At 44.3% G+C, this 13651-nt stretch overlaps 6 protein-coding genes across 9 annotated transcripts; 2 read left to right on the forward strand and 4 right to left on the reverse strand.

Annotated features, from left to right (window-relative positions):
• Positions 1-4028, reverse strand: stk3 (serine/threonine kinase 3 (STE20 homolog, yeast)). 2 transcript variants are annotated; one of them, XM_085900557.1, is made up of 11 exons: positions 3798-4028; positions 3397-3480; positions 3139-3267; positions 2936-3050; positions 2610-2774; positions 2254-2421; positions 2044-2181; positions 1810-1935; positions 1531-1735; positions 1226-1446; positions 1-1149 (listed from the first exon to the last, which is right to left on the reverse strand). In XM_085900557.1, exons 1-11 carry the CDS (start codon positions 3818-3820, stop codon positions 991-993), a joined length of 1533 nt encoding a protein of 510 aa, XP_085756683.1. In that variant the 5' UTR covers positions 3821-4028; the 3' UTR covers positions 1-990. The 2 variants fall into 2 exon arrangements, with proteins under 2 accessions (XP_085756683.1, XP_085756684.1); XM_085900558.1 differs by having other exon boundaries at positions 3397-3477; positions 3798-4027.
• Positions 4029-4246: 218 nt separating this feature from the next.
• Positions 4247-6805, forward strand: prcc (proline rich mitotic checkpoint control factor). Its single transcript, XM_085900560.1, has 7 exons — positions 4247-4917; positions 4992-5039; positions 5169-5681; positions 5756-5851; positions 5958-6104; positions 6171-6236; positions 6373-6805. The coding sequence occupies exons 1-7, from the start codon at positions 4681-4683 to the stop codon at positions 6457-6459; spliced, it is 1194 nt and encodes a 397-aa protein (XP_085756686.1). The 5' UTR covers positions 4247-4680; the 3' UTR covers positions 6460-6805.
• On the reverse strand, positions 6723-7655 carry LOC147041108 (transmembrane protein 272-like). The gene is made up of 4 exons (XM_085900562.1): positions 7569-7655; positions 7448-7498; positions 7196-7387; positions 6723-7135 (listed from the first exon to the last, which is right to left on the reverse strand). Exons 1-4 carry the CDS (start codon positions 7609-7611, stop codon positions 6870-6872), a joined length of 552 nt encoding a protein of 183 aa, XP_085756688.1. The 5' UTR covers positions 7612-7655; the 3' UTR covers positions 6723-6869.
• Positions 7656-7809: 154 nt separating this feature from the next.
• On the reverse strand, positions 7810-9566 carry mrpl9 (mitochondrial ribosomal protein L9). Its single transcript, XM_085900561.1, has 7 exons — positions 9160-9566; positions 8885-9044; positions 8691-8815; positions 8566-8619; positions 8385-8486; positions 8217-8297; positions 7810-8156 (listed from the first exon to the last, which is right to left on the reverse strand). The coding sequence occupies exons 1-7, from the start codon at positions 9238-9240 to the stop codon at positions 7965-7967; spliced, it is 795 nt and encodes a 264-aa protein (XP_085756687.1). The 5' UTR covers positions 9241-9566; the 3' UTR covers positions 7810-7964.
• Positions 9567-9589: 23 nt separating this feature from the next.
• On the forward strand, positions 9590-11761 carry rida (reactive intermediate imine deaminase A). Of its 3 annotated transcripts, none has more exons than XM_085900567.1 (7): positions 9613-9755; positions 9889-9974; positions 10422-10527; positions 10639-10693; positions 10760-10828; positions 11188-11243; positions 11338-11761. In XM_085900567.1, the coding sequence occupies exons 2-7, from the start codon at positions 9910-9912 to the stop codon at positions 11392-11394; spliced, it is 408 nt and encodes a 135-aa protein (XP_085756693.1). In that variant the 5' UTR covers positions 9613-9755; positions 9889-9909; the 3' UTR covers positions 11395-11761. The 3 variants fall into 3 exon arrangements, with proteins under 3 accessions (XP_085756691.1, XP_085756693.1, XP_085756692.1); XM_085900566.1 differs by having other exon boundaries at positions 9651-9755; positions 9842-9974; positions 11338-11760; XM_085900565.1 differs by lacking the exon at positions 9889-9974 and having other exon boundaries at positions 9590-9755; positions 11338-11752.
• LOC147041111 (uncharacterized) lies at positions 11693-13640 on the reverse strand. Its single transcript, XM_085900568.1, has 5 exons — positions 13625-13640; positions 13268-13557; positions 12459-12662; positions 12324-12380; positions 11693-12256 (listed from the first exon to the last, which is right to left on the reverse strand). The coding sequence occupies exons 2-5, from the start codon at positions 13356-13358 to the stop codon at positions 12243-12245; spliced, it is 366 nt and encodes a 121-aa protein (XP_085756694.1). The 5' UTR covers positions 13359-13557; positions 13625-13640; the 3' UTR covers positions 11693-12242.
• Positions 13641-13651: the final 11 nt, after the last annotated feature.

The following is a 13651-nucleotide window of genomic DNA, read 5'->3' on the forward strand; positions in this document are numbered from 1 at the left end:
TGCAATTGCAGTTAACTAAAAGTAACTTTTATTATATCATGCGCTTTATACAAAAAAAGTAATAAATTAACCATGTCAGACAAAGATCTGTATAATCATGATTTAGTGGTGAAATGGGAAAAAAGTGATTGAAGGTAAACAGTACATGACAACGACCCGCTTTTCTCACACTGCACTGTACACTTAAGTTAGCGCTGCACAGACACCAAAAAAAAAAAAAGTAAAAGGTTACAAATAAAAACAACCAAATTAGCTTCTATATTTAAACCAGTGCCACTAAAAGAAATGTGTGAAACAATACAATGTAAGATCTGGTCCAGAAACCAAAGGCCCCGTACGAGTACGAGTGTCGTCTGAGGATAGTTATTTAAATAATGTAACAGGTCTCTCAAGTGTGAACGTTAATATTCACGAGGAACATGGAAATGTTTCACGCTGTTGAACATGGAAATGTTTCACGCATTCAGGATGCTCATAAAAAAAAATAACAACAACAATAATAAGTCAACGCAACCTGTGGCGTTCAAGTGTCGGCTTACTTCGGTACATCAGAGTCCAGTTGCTTCCCACGCAAATGAAAATTAATGAAGTGGTAGCGAACAGTAAGAAAACTTTGATGATGAATTTGTGCCTTGAAATACAATATTTAATTCTCTCTTTTTTTTTGTCACTTATGGAGTATAGGCTCAGAAGCGACCGTCAGAATGCGCCACTTTTCGATATCATGGCCATTTTATTTTTGCGAGGCACAGAGACCGTAGATCATCTTCAAAAAAATAACATGACAATGAATTATTGATAAAAGAAGTCCTGCAATGTGGTCTTCATCAATTTAGGCAGCCTTTTTTTTTCTTCTCAAAGCATAGAGAAAAAAGCCTACCCCCCCTCGTTTAAGGCAACACAATTTCTGATTGTCTTTGGTCACGAATGTTGCTTACTCATCAAACTATTACGTCTCATACATGTATGCGTGTGTGTGTGTCACCGGCTTTAAAAGTTCTGCTGCCGCCGCTTCTTGGCATCCATGGCGTCGAGGATGGGCTGGCGCTTGGCTGTGTAGCGCTGCCGCAGCTCCTCGATTTCCCGCTCCATCATGGGGTCCAAGGCGCTCAGGCGCATCTGAAGTTCCTCAAAGTCCAGATTCTTCAACTGAACAAATGATAATCGCGATTATATATATTGTTTCCCCATCATCTCCCAGCCCCCCCCGGATGAGTTCACTCACAAAATCAAAGTCTCCGTCCTGGGGCACCTTCCAGTTATCGGGGAAAATGTTCTTAGACTGGACGTGGTAGCCGGGCTGCTCCTGAGGCTGGTTGTGGTTGTAGTTCTCCTGCTGGTGCTGCTGATGTTGACGTTGCTGCTGCTGGGCCACTTTGTTGGAGTCCTGCTTGTCAAAGTAGTCCATGAAGGACGGACGCATAGGCTGTTGCGGGGTGGCGTGCCCTGGAGGAGGGGTGGGGGGAGTATGTTAAGTTATGCCACGTTCTACACCTCACGTTTCACAAGTGACGGCATGTGCGCGCGCACTCCTCATTGATCCCCGCTCCTCCTCTTCCTCGTCGTCATCATCGCTGTTGATGACCATGGTGCCCAGGTCCGACTCCAGCATGGTGTTGCCGTGCTCGATCATGGTCTGCGCCCCGTCGCTCATGGTTCCGCCGGCGCGCATGGTCCCGGCGCCCTCCGAGCCGGACTTCACCATGGTGTGAGAGTCCACCTCAGTCTCCTCCTCCTAGGATCAAAACAAATCAGTCAGCCGTTTTGTGTCTTTGAACATGTGAACAAAAGTCAGCAGGTTGGACTGACGGAGTTGTCGTCGTCTTCCTCCAGCTCTCTTTGCTGCTCCTGCTGTCGCTTGGCCTTCATCTCCATGGCCTCTGTGATCAGGTCCCGCAAGATGGAGACGGGCTTGGCCTGGTTGATGAACGGGTGCTGGAGATGTGCGGGTAATAAAAATGAGACAAAGCAGACAGTCATGGCACTAAAAAAAAAACACAAATGAGCTCTTGGGTTTCATTCGGGAAATGTTTTGTCATGAACCTGCAGGAGTTGTGTAGCCGTGGCTCTCTGTTCAGGATTCTTCACCAGACACTTCTTGACAAAATCCGTGAAATCGTCTGACCACAGCTCGGGTTTCCGGAAGGTTGGCGGAGGGTTAGTGGGGATCATGAAGATGGCCTAAAGTGACGAGACAAGCAAAAAAGGATCAAGCACGTCACGACACACGTCTGCCAGATCACCCGTGCTCACTCTCATGGGGTGGATGTCAGCGTAGGGGGGCTTGCCCTCAGCCATCTCGATGGACGTGATGCCCAGCGACCAGATGTCGGCCACGCAGTTGTAGCCAATCTCCTGGATCACCTCCGGGGCCATCCAGAAAGGCGTTCCAATCACAGTGTTCCTCTTCGCCATGGTGTCCTTTCGAAGGAAATTAAGACTCGACTCAAATTTGATATTTAGTTTATGGAGTGGACCACAACTATTACGGTACAGTAACGAGTGTCGTATTATCGGAGCATTTTTACTCACACGAGTACAGACGAATCGTAAAACAGAATTGGTTCACCGCTGGATCCTGTTTGTTTTTAGCATGTTAGCGCTATTACCGTTAGCTGCCCTGCCACGCCAAAGTCAGCCAGCTTGGCGTGTCCCTCGGTGTTGAGCAAAATGTTGCCGGCCTTGATATCTCTGTGAATCTTCCTCATGAAGTGAAGGTATTCCAGACCCTTGAGTGTTGACTTTAAGATAGTGGCGATCTCATCCTCTGTCAGCTGAAAGAATAATCAATACAATTAAACACACAAAAACAACCAAAAAGATTATACACGATATTTTGGTGTGTGAATGTGCTTGCAATAAGATCAAAAGTTTTTTCATGCCTTCTAATGCATTTCTCATGGCAACAGAGCACACATTTTTGGATCGGACCCACCGTTTTGTTGCGCAGCCTGATGATGTCAGAGACAGAACCGGCTCCGCAGTACTCCATGACGATCCACAGGTCTGTGTTCTTGAAGTAGCTGCCGTAGTACTTCACTACGTAGGGGCTATTTGGAAAGACATCAGATCAATTAGCTTCCACAGGGACGAAATGGAACATTCATTTAAATTTTATTTTGGTTTTCTTTGTGCAACCTGTCACACTGCTGCATGATGGAAATCTCCTTAATAATCTCTTGCAGGTCAGATTCCACAGGGACCTGCTTGATGGCCACAACCTGTCCAGACTCCTTGTGGATGGCTTTGAATACACTGCCATAAGAACTAACATACACAACAAAAACATGTGTTTTTTTAAAAAAGACACAATATTCACTTGGCTCCAAAAATAAGAAGGAATATTTATTTTTCATAATAACTAGTGATGAGGGGGAAGTAAGAAAACTTACTCACCCTTCACCAAGTTTTTCCAGGACATCAAACACTTCCTCTGGTTGTTTGGTCAAGCTGTCTTCACTCAGCTTTTTCAGCTTACTGCTTGGTGAAATATATTGAAAAACAATATTAACCACGTAATTAATTGACAAGTTTATAATGAATGATGATGAGTCACTGATGTGTATCAAAGCTATGGTTCTACTTTCTACGGGAGTCAGTATGTATCCCGAAGATAATTTAAGAAGTAATAGTGAGAAGTGATATGATAGAGTTGCAAATTAAACATGTTATTTCTCGTAATAATTGGGAAAGAAAGAGTTGAGAGAACGACAACGCTAATTATAATTAGCATCACCGGCTAGCGCAGCAGTAGCTACCTTTACAGCTAGCAAGTTAAAAAGCTTTAAATTACAAACCTTTTGGAGGCAGACTGCTCCATGGTTACAAATGGCAAGTTGCACAAATAGGTGACGGAATGATGTCCAGTTGTGATGATTTTTGTCTTCTGTAATTACCGAATGAACATTGTCGTCGTTGTTAATTAAAGAAGTAGTAGTCGCTGGGGAGTGAAGGGCCACCAGCTAACCGTGTCTTCTGACCAATCACGAAGCAGGTTGCTTCGAGGTGAGCGCAACAGTAGTACGCATGCGCACCATCAGTTGAGCATCAGATAATCCTATACGTAAAAGCGTTTGCCGTTTTGAATGTGGCAGAGCTGCCACGTAAAACAATAAAGCAATCTCCGTGCCACTTTCTTTGTAGCGTCCGTTTGCTTCGTTTGGGTGTGTGTGCATGCATGTGATATTGCACGCACAAGTTTGTAAAATCTAAATATAATTGAAATGTTTTTTTTTTTAAAAGAGTCATTCACATGCCGTCCGTTGGGGGCAGTAGCGACAACGGTTGATTGTTGTCAACACAGAAGAAGAAAGTGAATCGCTGCTCACCGTCGATAAACAAGGCGAAGAAAAATTACCGAGTGCAAGTATGCGCTGAAAACGATCATTTATCTGTCGCATTATTAATCATAAGTGAATCTAAAATAAATGATCTAAAAACAATCAATTGCATCCAGAAGATTTAAGTCAGAAAGGCCAAACTATCTGGTTACTTTTAGTGGCGGCTAGCGGCCTAAGCTAACTATAGTTAGCATACTTTCCATCATCCCCATTTGCTTTCCTGTTATTTGACGAAAAAGAACCGCGTTATTTCACACTCATGAGGATCTGGACCGAGAAGATTTGAGGGAATAGTGGTGGTATCCATGCAGGTTAGCGGCACTTCATACCGCCCGCTAACATGTCTTTAGTCGCTTATGGCAGCAGTGATGACAGCGATAGTGAAGGAACGTCGAGCAAACCAGGCTCAGGGGGACTCTCCTCCCTCATGCCAGCCCCCCAAAAGCTTTCTGCGGTGGACAGGACGTCGAGTAACGACCCCCGGCAAGGCAAGACGAGTTTATTGTCAGGTTTGCCCAAGCCCAAGAAACGCACAGAACCTGTGAGGATTTCCATACCACAAATCGAGAAGCGCGACGTGAGTGTTGTGATCCGAGCTGATGCACGATGATCATGAGATTATAAATCATGATTGATTTTTGTTGTTATTAGTCAGACTCAGATGATGACGAACCAATAAAGAAGAAACTCCAGCCCCAGGTAGGGACACCTGCACTTACTTTTGCATGTTTAACTAGTGCAAGGCACAAAAAGTTAATCGATTAGGAATGGATTGTACAACGATAAGTGATTTGATCTGTAGTAAACTTTCCCCACCTTTCTGTGTAGGGTGCAGGTCTGTCTTCTCTCCTGCCACAACCCAAAAACCTGACTGTGAAGGTGACCGACAGACCTTTAATTCCCCACACGCTCACCAAGCGCTCGGACACCCACGGAGTTAGTCCAAGCACTCCCGCGCCGGGCCTACTGGGCCCCAGCGCGTCACCCTCCGCCATCAAAGCAGCGGCCAAATCGGCGGCGCGGCAGCTGGCCAGACAGATCGTTGTCGCGGACGAGCACGAAGAAGACATCTCTCCACAGAATTACTTCTCGTTTGGTGAGAGCCCAGAGCGGCCGCCTCCGGCCGTCATTCCGAATTACGAACCCGAGCCCGTCGTCGCCGCGGTGGAGCCGATCCCAGTGTCTCTTCCTCCACCCCTTCCTCCTCCACCGCCCGGTGACGAGCTGGGTCAGTCGGACGCCCCTCTCGACTTTGGTGGAGGGCACGAGGGAGCCGCCACGTGGGGAGGCCAGTATCCTCAGTATCAGCCGCCTATGGCGGGACCGGAGTCTTACCCTGAGGTATACATGCGTCAAGTTTCAACAAATGGAAACTAACATGAACGACAACAGTGACACTATCTCTCATTCTACAGGGATACGACAGCAACAAAGCATACTACCAAGAACCAAGCCCCGGCTTGCCCGAAGACGAAGAACCTGGCAATTCGGCTATGTTTGATGACGAAGCGGTAAGATATGATTACAGCAAATGGAATGATACGCTTGTTAAACACAGAACAGGAAACAGGGTATCGGTGATGGCTAAGTGATAACCATTCCCTTTGTTGCATGCAGTTCATGCGCCTTCAGGGCAAAAGAAACCGGGGCAAAGAGGAAGTGAAGTTTCTGGAAATAAAGGGCGACGACCAGCTGAGTGGTCACCAGCAGTGGCTCACCAAAAGCATGTCGGAGGAGAAGCAGACCCACGGGTCCTTCAGCAAGGTACGACTCATAGGTAGGATTCATGCAACGACCATCATTTCTAACTCTCCTGTTTTTCATCTACAGAAAAGGGGAGGCATGCCCACGGGACAACAGAGGCGCAAGCACCAGATTACATATCTCATCCACCAGGTGAGGCCGCCAAATCTTCCTCATGGCCATACATGGTCAATGTTTCCTCTTCTAACGAGAGGCTGACCACATACATAGATGTCAAGGGTCACAAAAATCCAGCAAGCTATTCAGTCTTTTTTTTTTTTTTCTTCAGGCCAAGGAACGTGAGCTGGAGCTGAAGAACACCTGGGCAGAAAACAGGATGACACGCCGGCAGACGCAGGCCAAATACGGCTTCTGAGCGCCATGCCGTTTAGGAGTCTAGCGTCGAGGAGAATGGAGCTTCCAATAAATTAGAAAACAGAAACTGTAATGCACATTTTCCCCAACTGTTCATTATTATGACTCCTTTGTAAAGTAAACTAAGTTACCTTCCAGACACTTGTGGGTGGGTTTTAGATACCAACTGGGTTGGAAATGTATTCCTTTGTACTACTCTTATGTATTCCCGATCACGTAACAAAAACATTTAGTGTTAGTCTCGGTTTAGTGAAGAGCCATCCCGCTTCCCAAGAAAGTACCAGTGCGTTCACGTTCAACTCGAGACAGTGGAATTTTATAATAAACATGTTGCTTCACAAATGTCATACGTGTCAAAATTATCTACCGTTCTTGATTTGTATTGCAAATAAGTCCACCTTTGAGCTGGGATCAGACACCACCTGTTGCGCCGTCTTCGTCGAGCAGACGAGTCGTTCCGTACGATGTGGTGCGGGTTGGCGTCAGCCGGCGTCGGGCCGTGACTGTCTTGCAGCAGGTCATCGACACGAAGCAAGCGCAGCAGCACAACGACAGCGTGGCGCTGGCCCATACCAGCGTGGTGATGATAAAAGCAAAATTGTAGGTGCTCTTATGGCAATAGCGAGCTTCTCCGGGCGTGAAGCTAGGCGGGTACGCGCCGTAGACCCAAGTGGATCCTGCAACGCATGGTCCAATGAGGACAAGCCATATAGAAACTGATTAGATTGTTTTCATACCTGCGACGAACCAGCAGAAGGTGAAGAGGTGTAACAGAACCACGCCGATGGAAGTGATCGTGCTCATCAGGCCGCTCTCCCAGATGTAGCGGCAATAAGTCACAGACAAAGCCAGCAGGCTGGAAAAACCCAGAACCACCAGGTAGATGGGGATTCTGGACTGCACCGGGCAATGGGTCAGGTGAGTGGCGCCTGTGATGACACATTAAGTGAAGGCCCACAAGCAATTTGGAAAGTGACAAAGCAGCTTACCCAAACCGATGCCTGCGAGCATCACCATCCACCACATGATGTTAACCACCACTGCAAGAAAATGGATTCAGGTTAAATTGGTGAAATCTATACAAGGCTGAAAAAAATAAATAATTCTGACCGATGGATGAAATCTGAACGTCAGCGTGAGGCATGTGGTCCATCTGCAACGACTGCGTTAAAATACATTTGAAAATAAATCCCCCTTCAAAAGCGTTTATTCCGAGCGATGCTTTGATGCAACTCAGGATGTGAAGACACGCTTGTGCAAAGTCATTGCAAGAGTGTCACAACACAACAAAAAAAAGGAAATCATTTTGATAGCATCGAAACGTGGCAAACAAACTAGTCACTTCTGCAGATACTGGACAGAAAGCATTTTTGGTTTTATTTCATATGGTGAATGATTTTTTTTTTCCATTGTTGTTGACTATAATATAACAAAAATCAGTTTAGTGACCATCATTTTCACCCAGCAAGTGTCCTTTACAATCCACAGATGTCCTTTTAGTGTCCTTTAATCCTGCTTCTGGTTGTCACTTGTTGGCTCAGTCACACTGACTTGACTTGTCTCCATAGCAACCTCCTCATCCACATGTTGCGGAATGTCCTTAGCAGCAGCTTCCTCCAAGATGCGCTGCTGTCTGACCGACTTGTCCTCATACGGGACTAAAGAAATGGGGACGCGGACTGTGTCCATTCCGTTCACCTGTAAGAACCAAAGATAATTCTTCTTTAATTTGCGCAATAAAATAAAATAAAATCTTACCGTTACTTCACACCAGTAGTCGCCCAACTCTGTGATGGGCTCAAATGGAAGCTTCAAGGCGTGAGGAGGAACCATGATCAGCTAAGAACAAAGTGAACATTCAATACATCTGTTTTTTTGTAAACAAAATTAGACCCATGCAAATATTAAAAGAAACTTAGAAGGTACCTTCCTAAGAAACTGCCTCCTCACAACCTCACTAGTCATCTTAAAGTCTTTAGAGGGCATTTTGATGATTCTCAACTTGGATTTCTTCAGGAACTCGACTGTCTGGAAAATAGAAAATCATTATTTTCATTCCAATTAAAATTCGAGAGATGTGATCTTGTGTACATTATACTGGACTCACCAGTTGTCCAGTTCGAGTTTGCACTCTCTCCTCGCTCGTGCCCTCCCGCAAAAGCTGAACATAAAAAGAGAGAGAGCAGCATTTAATAACCACATTGGAATGCCTGGAAAGCCTCCAAAACGCACCCTTAACTCCTCCGCAAAGATCTTCTTGTTCTCCGGAGACGGATACACGGCCAGCCCCTGCGACAGCAGCTTGTTGCGTCCCACTGACTTTTTGACAAACACTTTCTCTCCACGACCACCAAGCTCTGTCAAAAATGTAAAAAAATGAAAGTAGATCTGTGTAATTATTATTGAATGCATAGAGTGAGACTCACTGGGGACAGTCTGTGTGAGGATGAGCTCCATCTTTTCCTTGGCAGCATGTTTTGTGTCCTCCACCAGTTTGTAGATGCGGTGCCTGCGGGGGTGCAACCTTGGGGGGCTGCCCACTTTAGATAGGGGCACCTGCCACCAGCGCTCCACCACCACGGTGCTCTGGGAAAAACCACAACAGAAGGACAACGTTCAAGATTCACCACCCAAAGTCGCCCATGCAAAACAAAGCGTCTTAAAAAAATACCTAAAAGATTCAAATAAATCAGACACTAACCTGGACAGGAGTCACAGAAAAGCTCCTGATAGTCATTTGGCCGAGCAGATCCTGAAGGGCACGGCAGCTAGAACTCAACATGTTGAACTAGTGTATAAAACGTGATCGTAATTGCAAGTTTTTTGTCAGACTTCCTTAAAAAGTGGGCAAAAAAGTGCTTATTTCGGAGCGTAAATTGTTAAATTGTCGTACGAATAAAGCTGCAGCCAGCAATGATAGCATGCTTATAGTGACGTAAAGGACCCCTTCCTAAATAGAAGTCCCAAATATTGCCTGACTAAAAAGAAAGACGGAAAGAATAACGTCTTCTCTGTGTAACACGTTTTAGTAGCCAATCTCATATAATTTTGAGTTTTCCAAGGACCCTACTAAACCAGTAGTTAGGTCAACATGGGGGAGATCCTTAAAGATTGTACCTATTAATCCCCCCCCCGGGTCTGCCTGTCAGACATCATTGGGGGCACAATTAAAGTATATTTACGGGCACACAGCCACTCACTAGCAGACCGTTACAGTCTCTGAATAGTAAAGATGTCCACTCTCATCAGAAAGATTATTAACACCGCGAAAGCACCAGCTGCCATCGGCCCCTACAGGTAACAAAAAATAAAAATATTTTGAATGCATAAAATGATGGGCGTGTCCAAGCGGTCGTTGCACTTAACCGATAATGCTTATAAAGTGAAACTTGGAGCGAATAAGGCCACAAAGTCCAAACTCTCTTCGAAGAGCTGCAGGTGACGTAAAAGAATGGCGACAATTCGCAGGCAGATTACATACACGGACAAAGCTCCAGTAAGGCAGGGAATATACAGGTAAACCCAAACTGCACACACCTTTCTATATTATAGTTGTTTTCTTTGTGTTATTGTTGTGGTTCCGTTTTTTTTTTTTATTGTCTAACGTTGCACGCGTGCCGAAGGGGAGTAGGGACCAATCAGGATATTTGTGGGCGGACACCGACCTTCATTGTGTTACTAAGAGACAAATATTTACACTAAATGACATTCCAACCACAATGAAAAGTTATTCATCACATTACTTTGTTACACGTATACAAAGAAATTGCTATATAATACAGGAATACATAATTTACCATGCAGAGAGAATGACATGCTTTCAAATACTGCGCGTGTACATGAAAGTTGTAAATCCATTATTATCCACATGGGGTCGCCATTCTCACCAATTTCACTGATTTCTTTGAAAATGTAACATTTAAAAATGTGTCAGCTTTAATCTTGCTGTTTGATTTTGCTCAGCCAAGCAGTGCTGGTGGACCGAACCTTGTACATCTCTGGTCAACTGGGGATGGATGTAGCCTCTGGTCAGCTGGTCCAGGGAGGAGTACAGGCTCAGACTAAACAGGTACACGTGCTGCATGGACTCTTTAAGAAGTGGCAAAAGTACACACACTCTGAATTTAAGTGGAAGTACACATTAAATGGGGGGATTTTTAAAAAAAAAATTATTCCTCAGGCTCTGATCAACATGGGGGAGATCCTTAAAGCTTCAGGCTGCAACTACACTAATGGTAACATCTCAATTGTCACAATAACTACTTTTTCTCTCATAAAAAAAACTATTTATTCCATTTCAGTGGTGAAGACGACCGTCCTCCTAGCAAACATTAATGACTTTAACGACGTCAATGAAGTGTACAAGACATGTAAGTCAATGCTGTTATCCTTCATGAGGGTTGTTTGGACTGTTTATGAGTGCATTGTGCTGGTTGACAGCTAGCCCTCACTCATTATATGAATAGAAGACAACAGATAGGTGAAATGGAATCTCATGAGCCCACCCCTGCATTTGTAAGTAGACACCACTACGCTGGAGGTCACCGTGTAACGTGACCTCCACCAGAGCCACACATAGCTATCTATCAGTATTGTGTAGCAGAGACCCACTTTTATGATTTTTAAATTCATTTATCTAAAAAAAAAAAAAAAAAAAAAGGATCAAGTTGACACCTTGGGGCACTTGTAGTTAAGTTGGCTAATCAATTCCAATAATTGACTTTTGCAGTCTTCAGCAGCAACTTCCCCGCCAGAGCGGCTTACCAAGTGGCGGCACTTCCCCGTGTGAGTACATTTAGATTCCTCGACATTCACACAGTCGCATCTTCACTTACACTTATGTACGGATATTATTATCATTTTTTTCCAATCTCTCCAGGGTGGCCTGGTGGAAATCGAGGCAGTGGCGGTTGTCGGTCCTCTTGCCGACTCCTGACTAGGCGGCCATCTTGCAAACAAGTTATAGCTTCACCATTTTTTTTTTGCATGCATCTTGTCATTTCTAAATCTGTCTCTGAGCTCGTACAGCCGCTTTCAGTACTGGTCTAATCACAGAACCCCATAAAATGGAAGAAAGCACTTAATTTGCCAGTTCTTTGGACTGTGGTACAATGTTTGACGAATTATGGAATTAAAACAAAGTCACGTAGCGCTGTGCCATAAGTCGCTTTCATTCATGCAACTGTATAACAATCTCGAATAATAATAAAAAAATAATGGCCAAGAAGTGTTTTGAATTTGATTATTTATTACATATTGTGAATCACTCTTAATTATGTTTAACATGTGTTGCGGAAATGTTTAAAAAATAAAAAAGCGAGTGAGTGAGAAAGAAAATGAATGGAAATAAATTGTATTTATTATTTTATATTACTTTTGATAATAAAGGAGTCTACTGATTGTTTGACCTGCTGTATTTCCGCAAATGGTGGAAATAAAAATAATTGTAAACTGCTGAAATAGGGGACAGTTGTTGCAGTAATCCGCCGACTTTTTCTTTTGGATGAAAAGATGTATTTAATTTAAGATAAGTGTTTATTTTTCTACGATAGTAGGGCATTGAAGTGTGCAAAATTTGTGACTTCTTTTTTACGGTAATAACATCCATATTGATTCATAATTTTTGGCATTATGGCTGCAATGTCGCTATAAATGCAAAACGTTCTCTCAAATGGATTAAGTGCTGTCATGTTTGGGGTGGGAAGGCACACAGTGATGATGTCACAGCTTCTCCATCTTGGCAATATGAAAATTTGTGTACAGTCTGGTGGGTGATGTGATTCATCATTCACTTGAAGCTAAATGAGGGTCGAACAGAATGTGAATTTGAATCAATCGTTCAACTTCACTAAAAAGTGACCTCACCTGGTGTCTCTGTTGTTTCTTGCTTTGGTTCCGTCGAATCGGCGGCTTCTGCTTGAGCTGAGATGGGATGACCATCACAACAACTCAACATTAGAAGAAATTTGGTTGAGATTTGGTTTTCAAATTTTAATGTACCATTTTCTGGAGGTCCGGTCTCAGCGGTGGCGTCCACCTCGGCCGGGGAGTCGGAAGGAGCAGCATCTGCCTCGGCATCCATCAGCTGCAGTTCCTCCTCTTGCGCTGTTGCCGTATCGTCAGTGGGCTTCACATCGGAGGAGTCTACCGGCGTCTGGTCGGGAATGGTGTCATTGTCCTCGGGCACGTTGCCGTTGGCTGTCACTGTGTCGGCAAATTGAAGAAAAGTACATCATAAAAATGTGGGCTACAAAGATTTGTACTAAATGTAATTAAGTAAATATAGTTAATTGTATGTAGCTGGATTAAAGTAACTGCAGCTATTAGCTAAACAAATTGAAGTAGCGTCAGGAAAAGCCTATTTGAACAGCTGAACTTTATTCGGGGAGAATCCCGGTCGTTACTACTTTACTCGTTGCTGAAGGGGAGGTGTTTATTTGACCAAGGCGTGAACCCGCATGACCTTAACTTGATTGTTTATGTGTTGCTATGTGTTTCCATGTTTTCTCAGCACGGCGACTTTAATGATTGACATACGGGAGAGGAAACCGACATACTCTCTGCAGGGGGGGGGTCCAGCTATTTGGTCTTTTTTTTTTTTTCCAACCTTTGTTACCATTCACAACATAAACGATACGGCATTAGATACTGATCTTGATGTTATTGGGTTGTATTGAGTTATTCCATGATTGTCATATCTAATCCACGCTACAGCAAATATTGTGTGCAATTATGTCCTGCATGAATATTATTCTGCTACTATAATCTTTAGAAATTCTGAAAGTTGAGTCTTAAAAGGCTTTTAATACCTGTGGTGTTGGTTCCATTGCTTTCCTCTGGTTTAATTCCAGGTTTGGTCGAGTCCACGGCTGAAGTCTGGGAGCTTGTGGAACATCCCATCCTGTGCTCTCCACCGGAATTTGCAAGGGAAAGAATGAAATGTGGAATTTGGGTTCGTCCCTTCAGTGTCGTGCGGAGTTACGCATCTTCTGATGGTTCCTGTGTTGTTGTTGTGGTGGTGGCCTCGAGTTACTGGGACACGCCGGTGCAGCCAGTGTCGGATTTGTTGTTGACCGTAACTGAGGCTGTTTCCAGGAGGCTGGCAACAAAAATACATTATTCAAGTGGTCAGTGGTTGCTTGCATGCAGAGGCGGCCCCGCCTCACTGGGTGGTGACATAAACGCGTGTAAAG

The sequence above is a fragment of the Syngnathus leptorhynchus genome, chromosome 20, assembly GCF_054491065.1.
Source record: "Syngnathus leptorhynchus isolate UIUO chromosome 20, UIUO_Slep, whole genome shotgun sequence".
NCBI lineage: Eukaryota > Metazoa > Chordata > Actinopteri > Syngnathiformes > Syngnathidae > Syngnathus > Syngnathus leptorhynchus.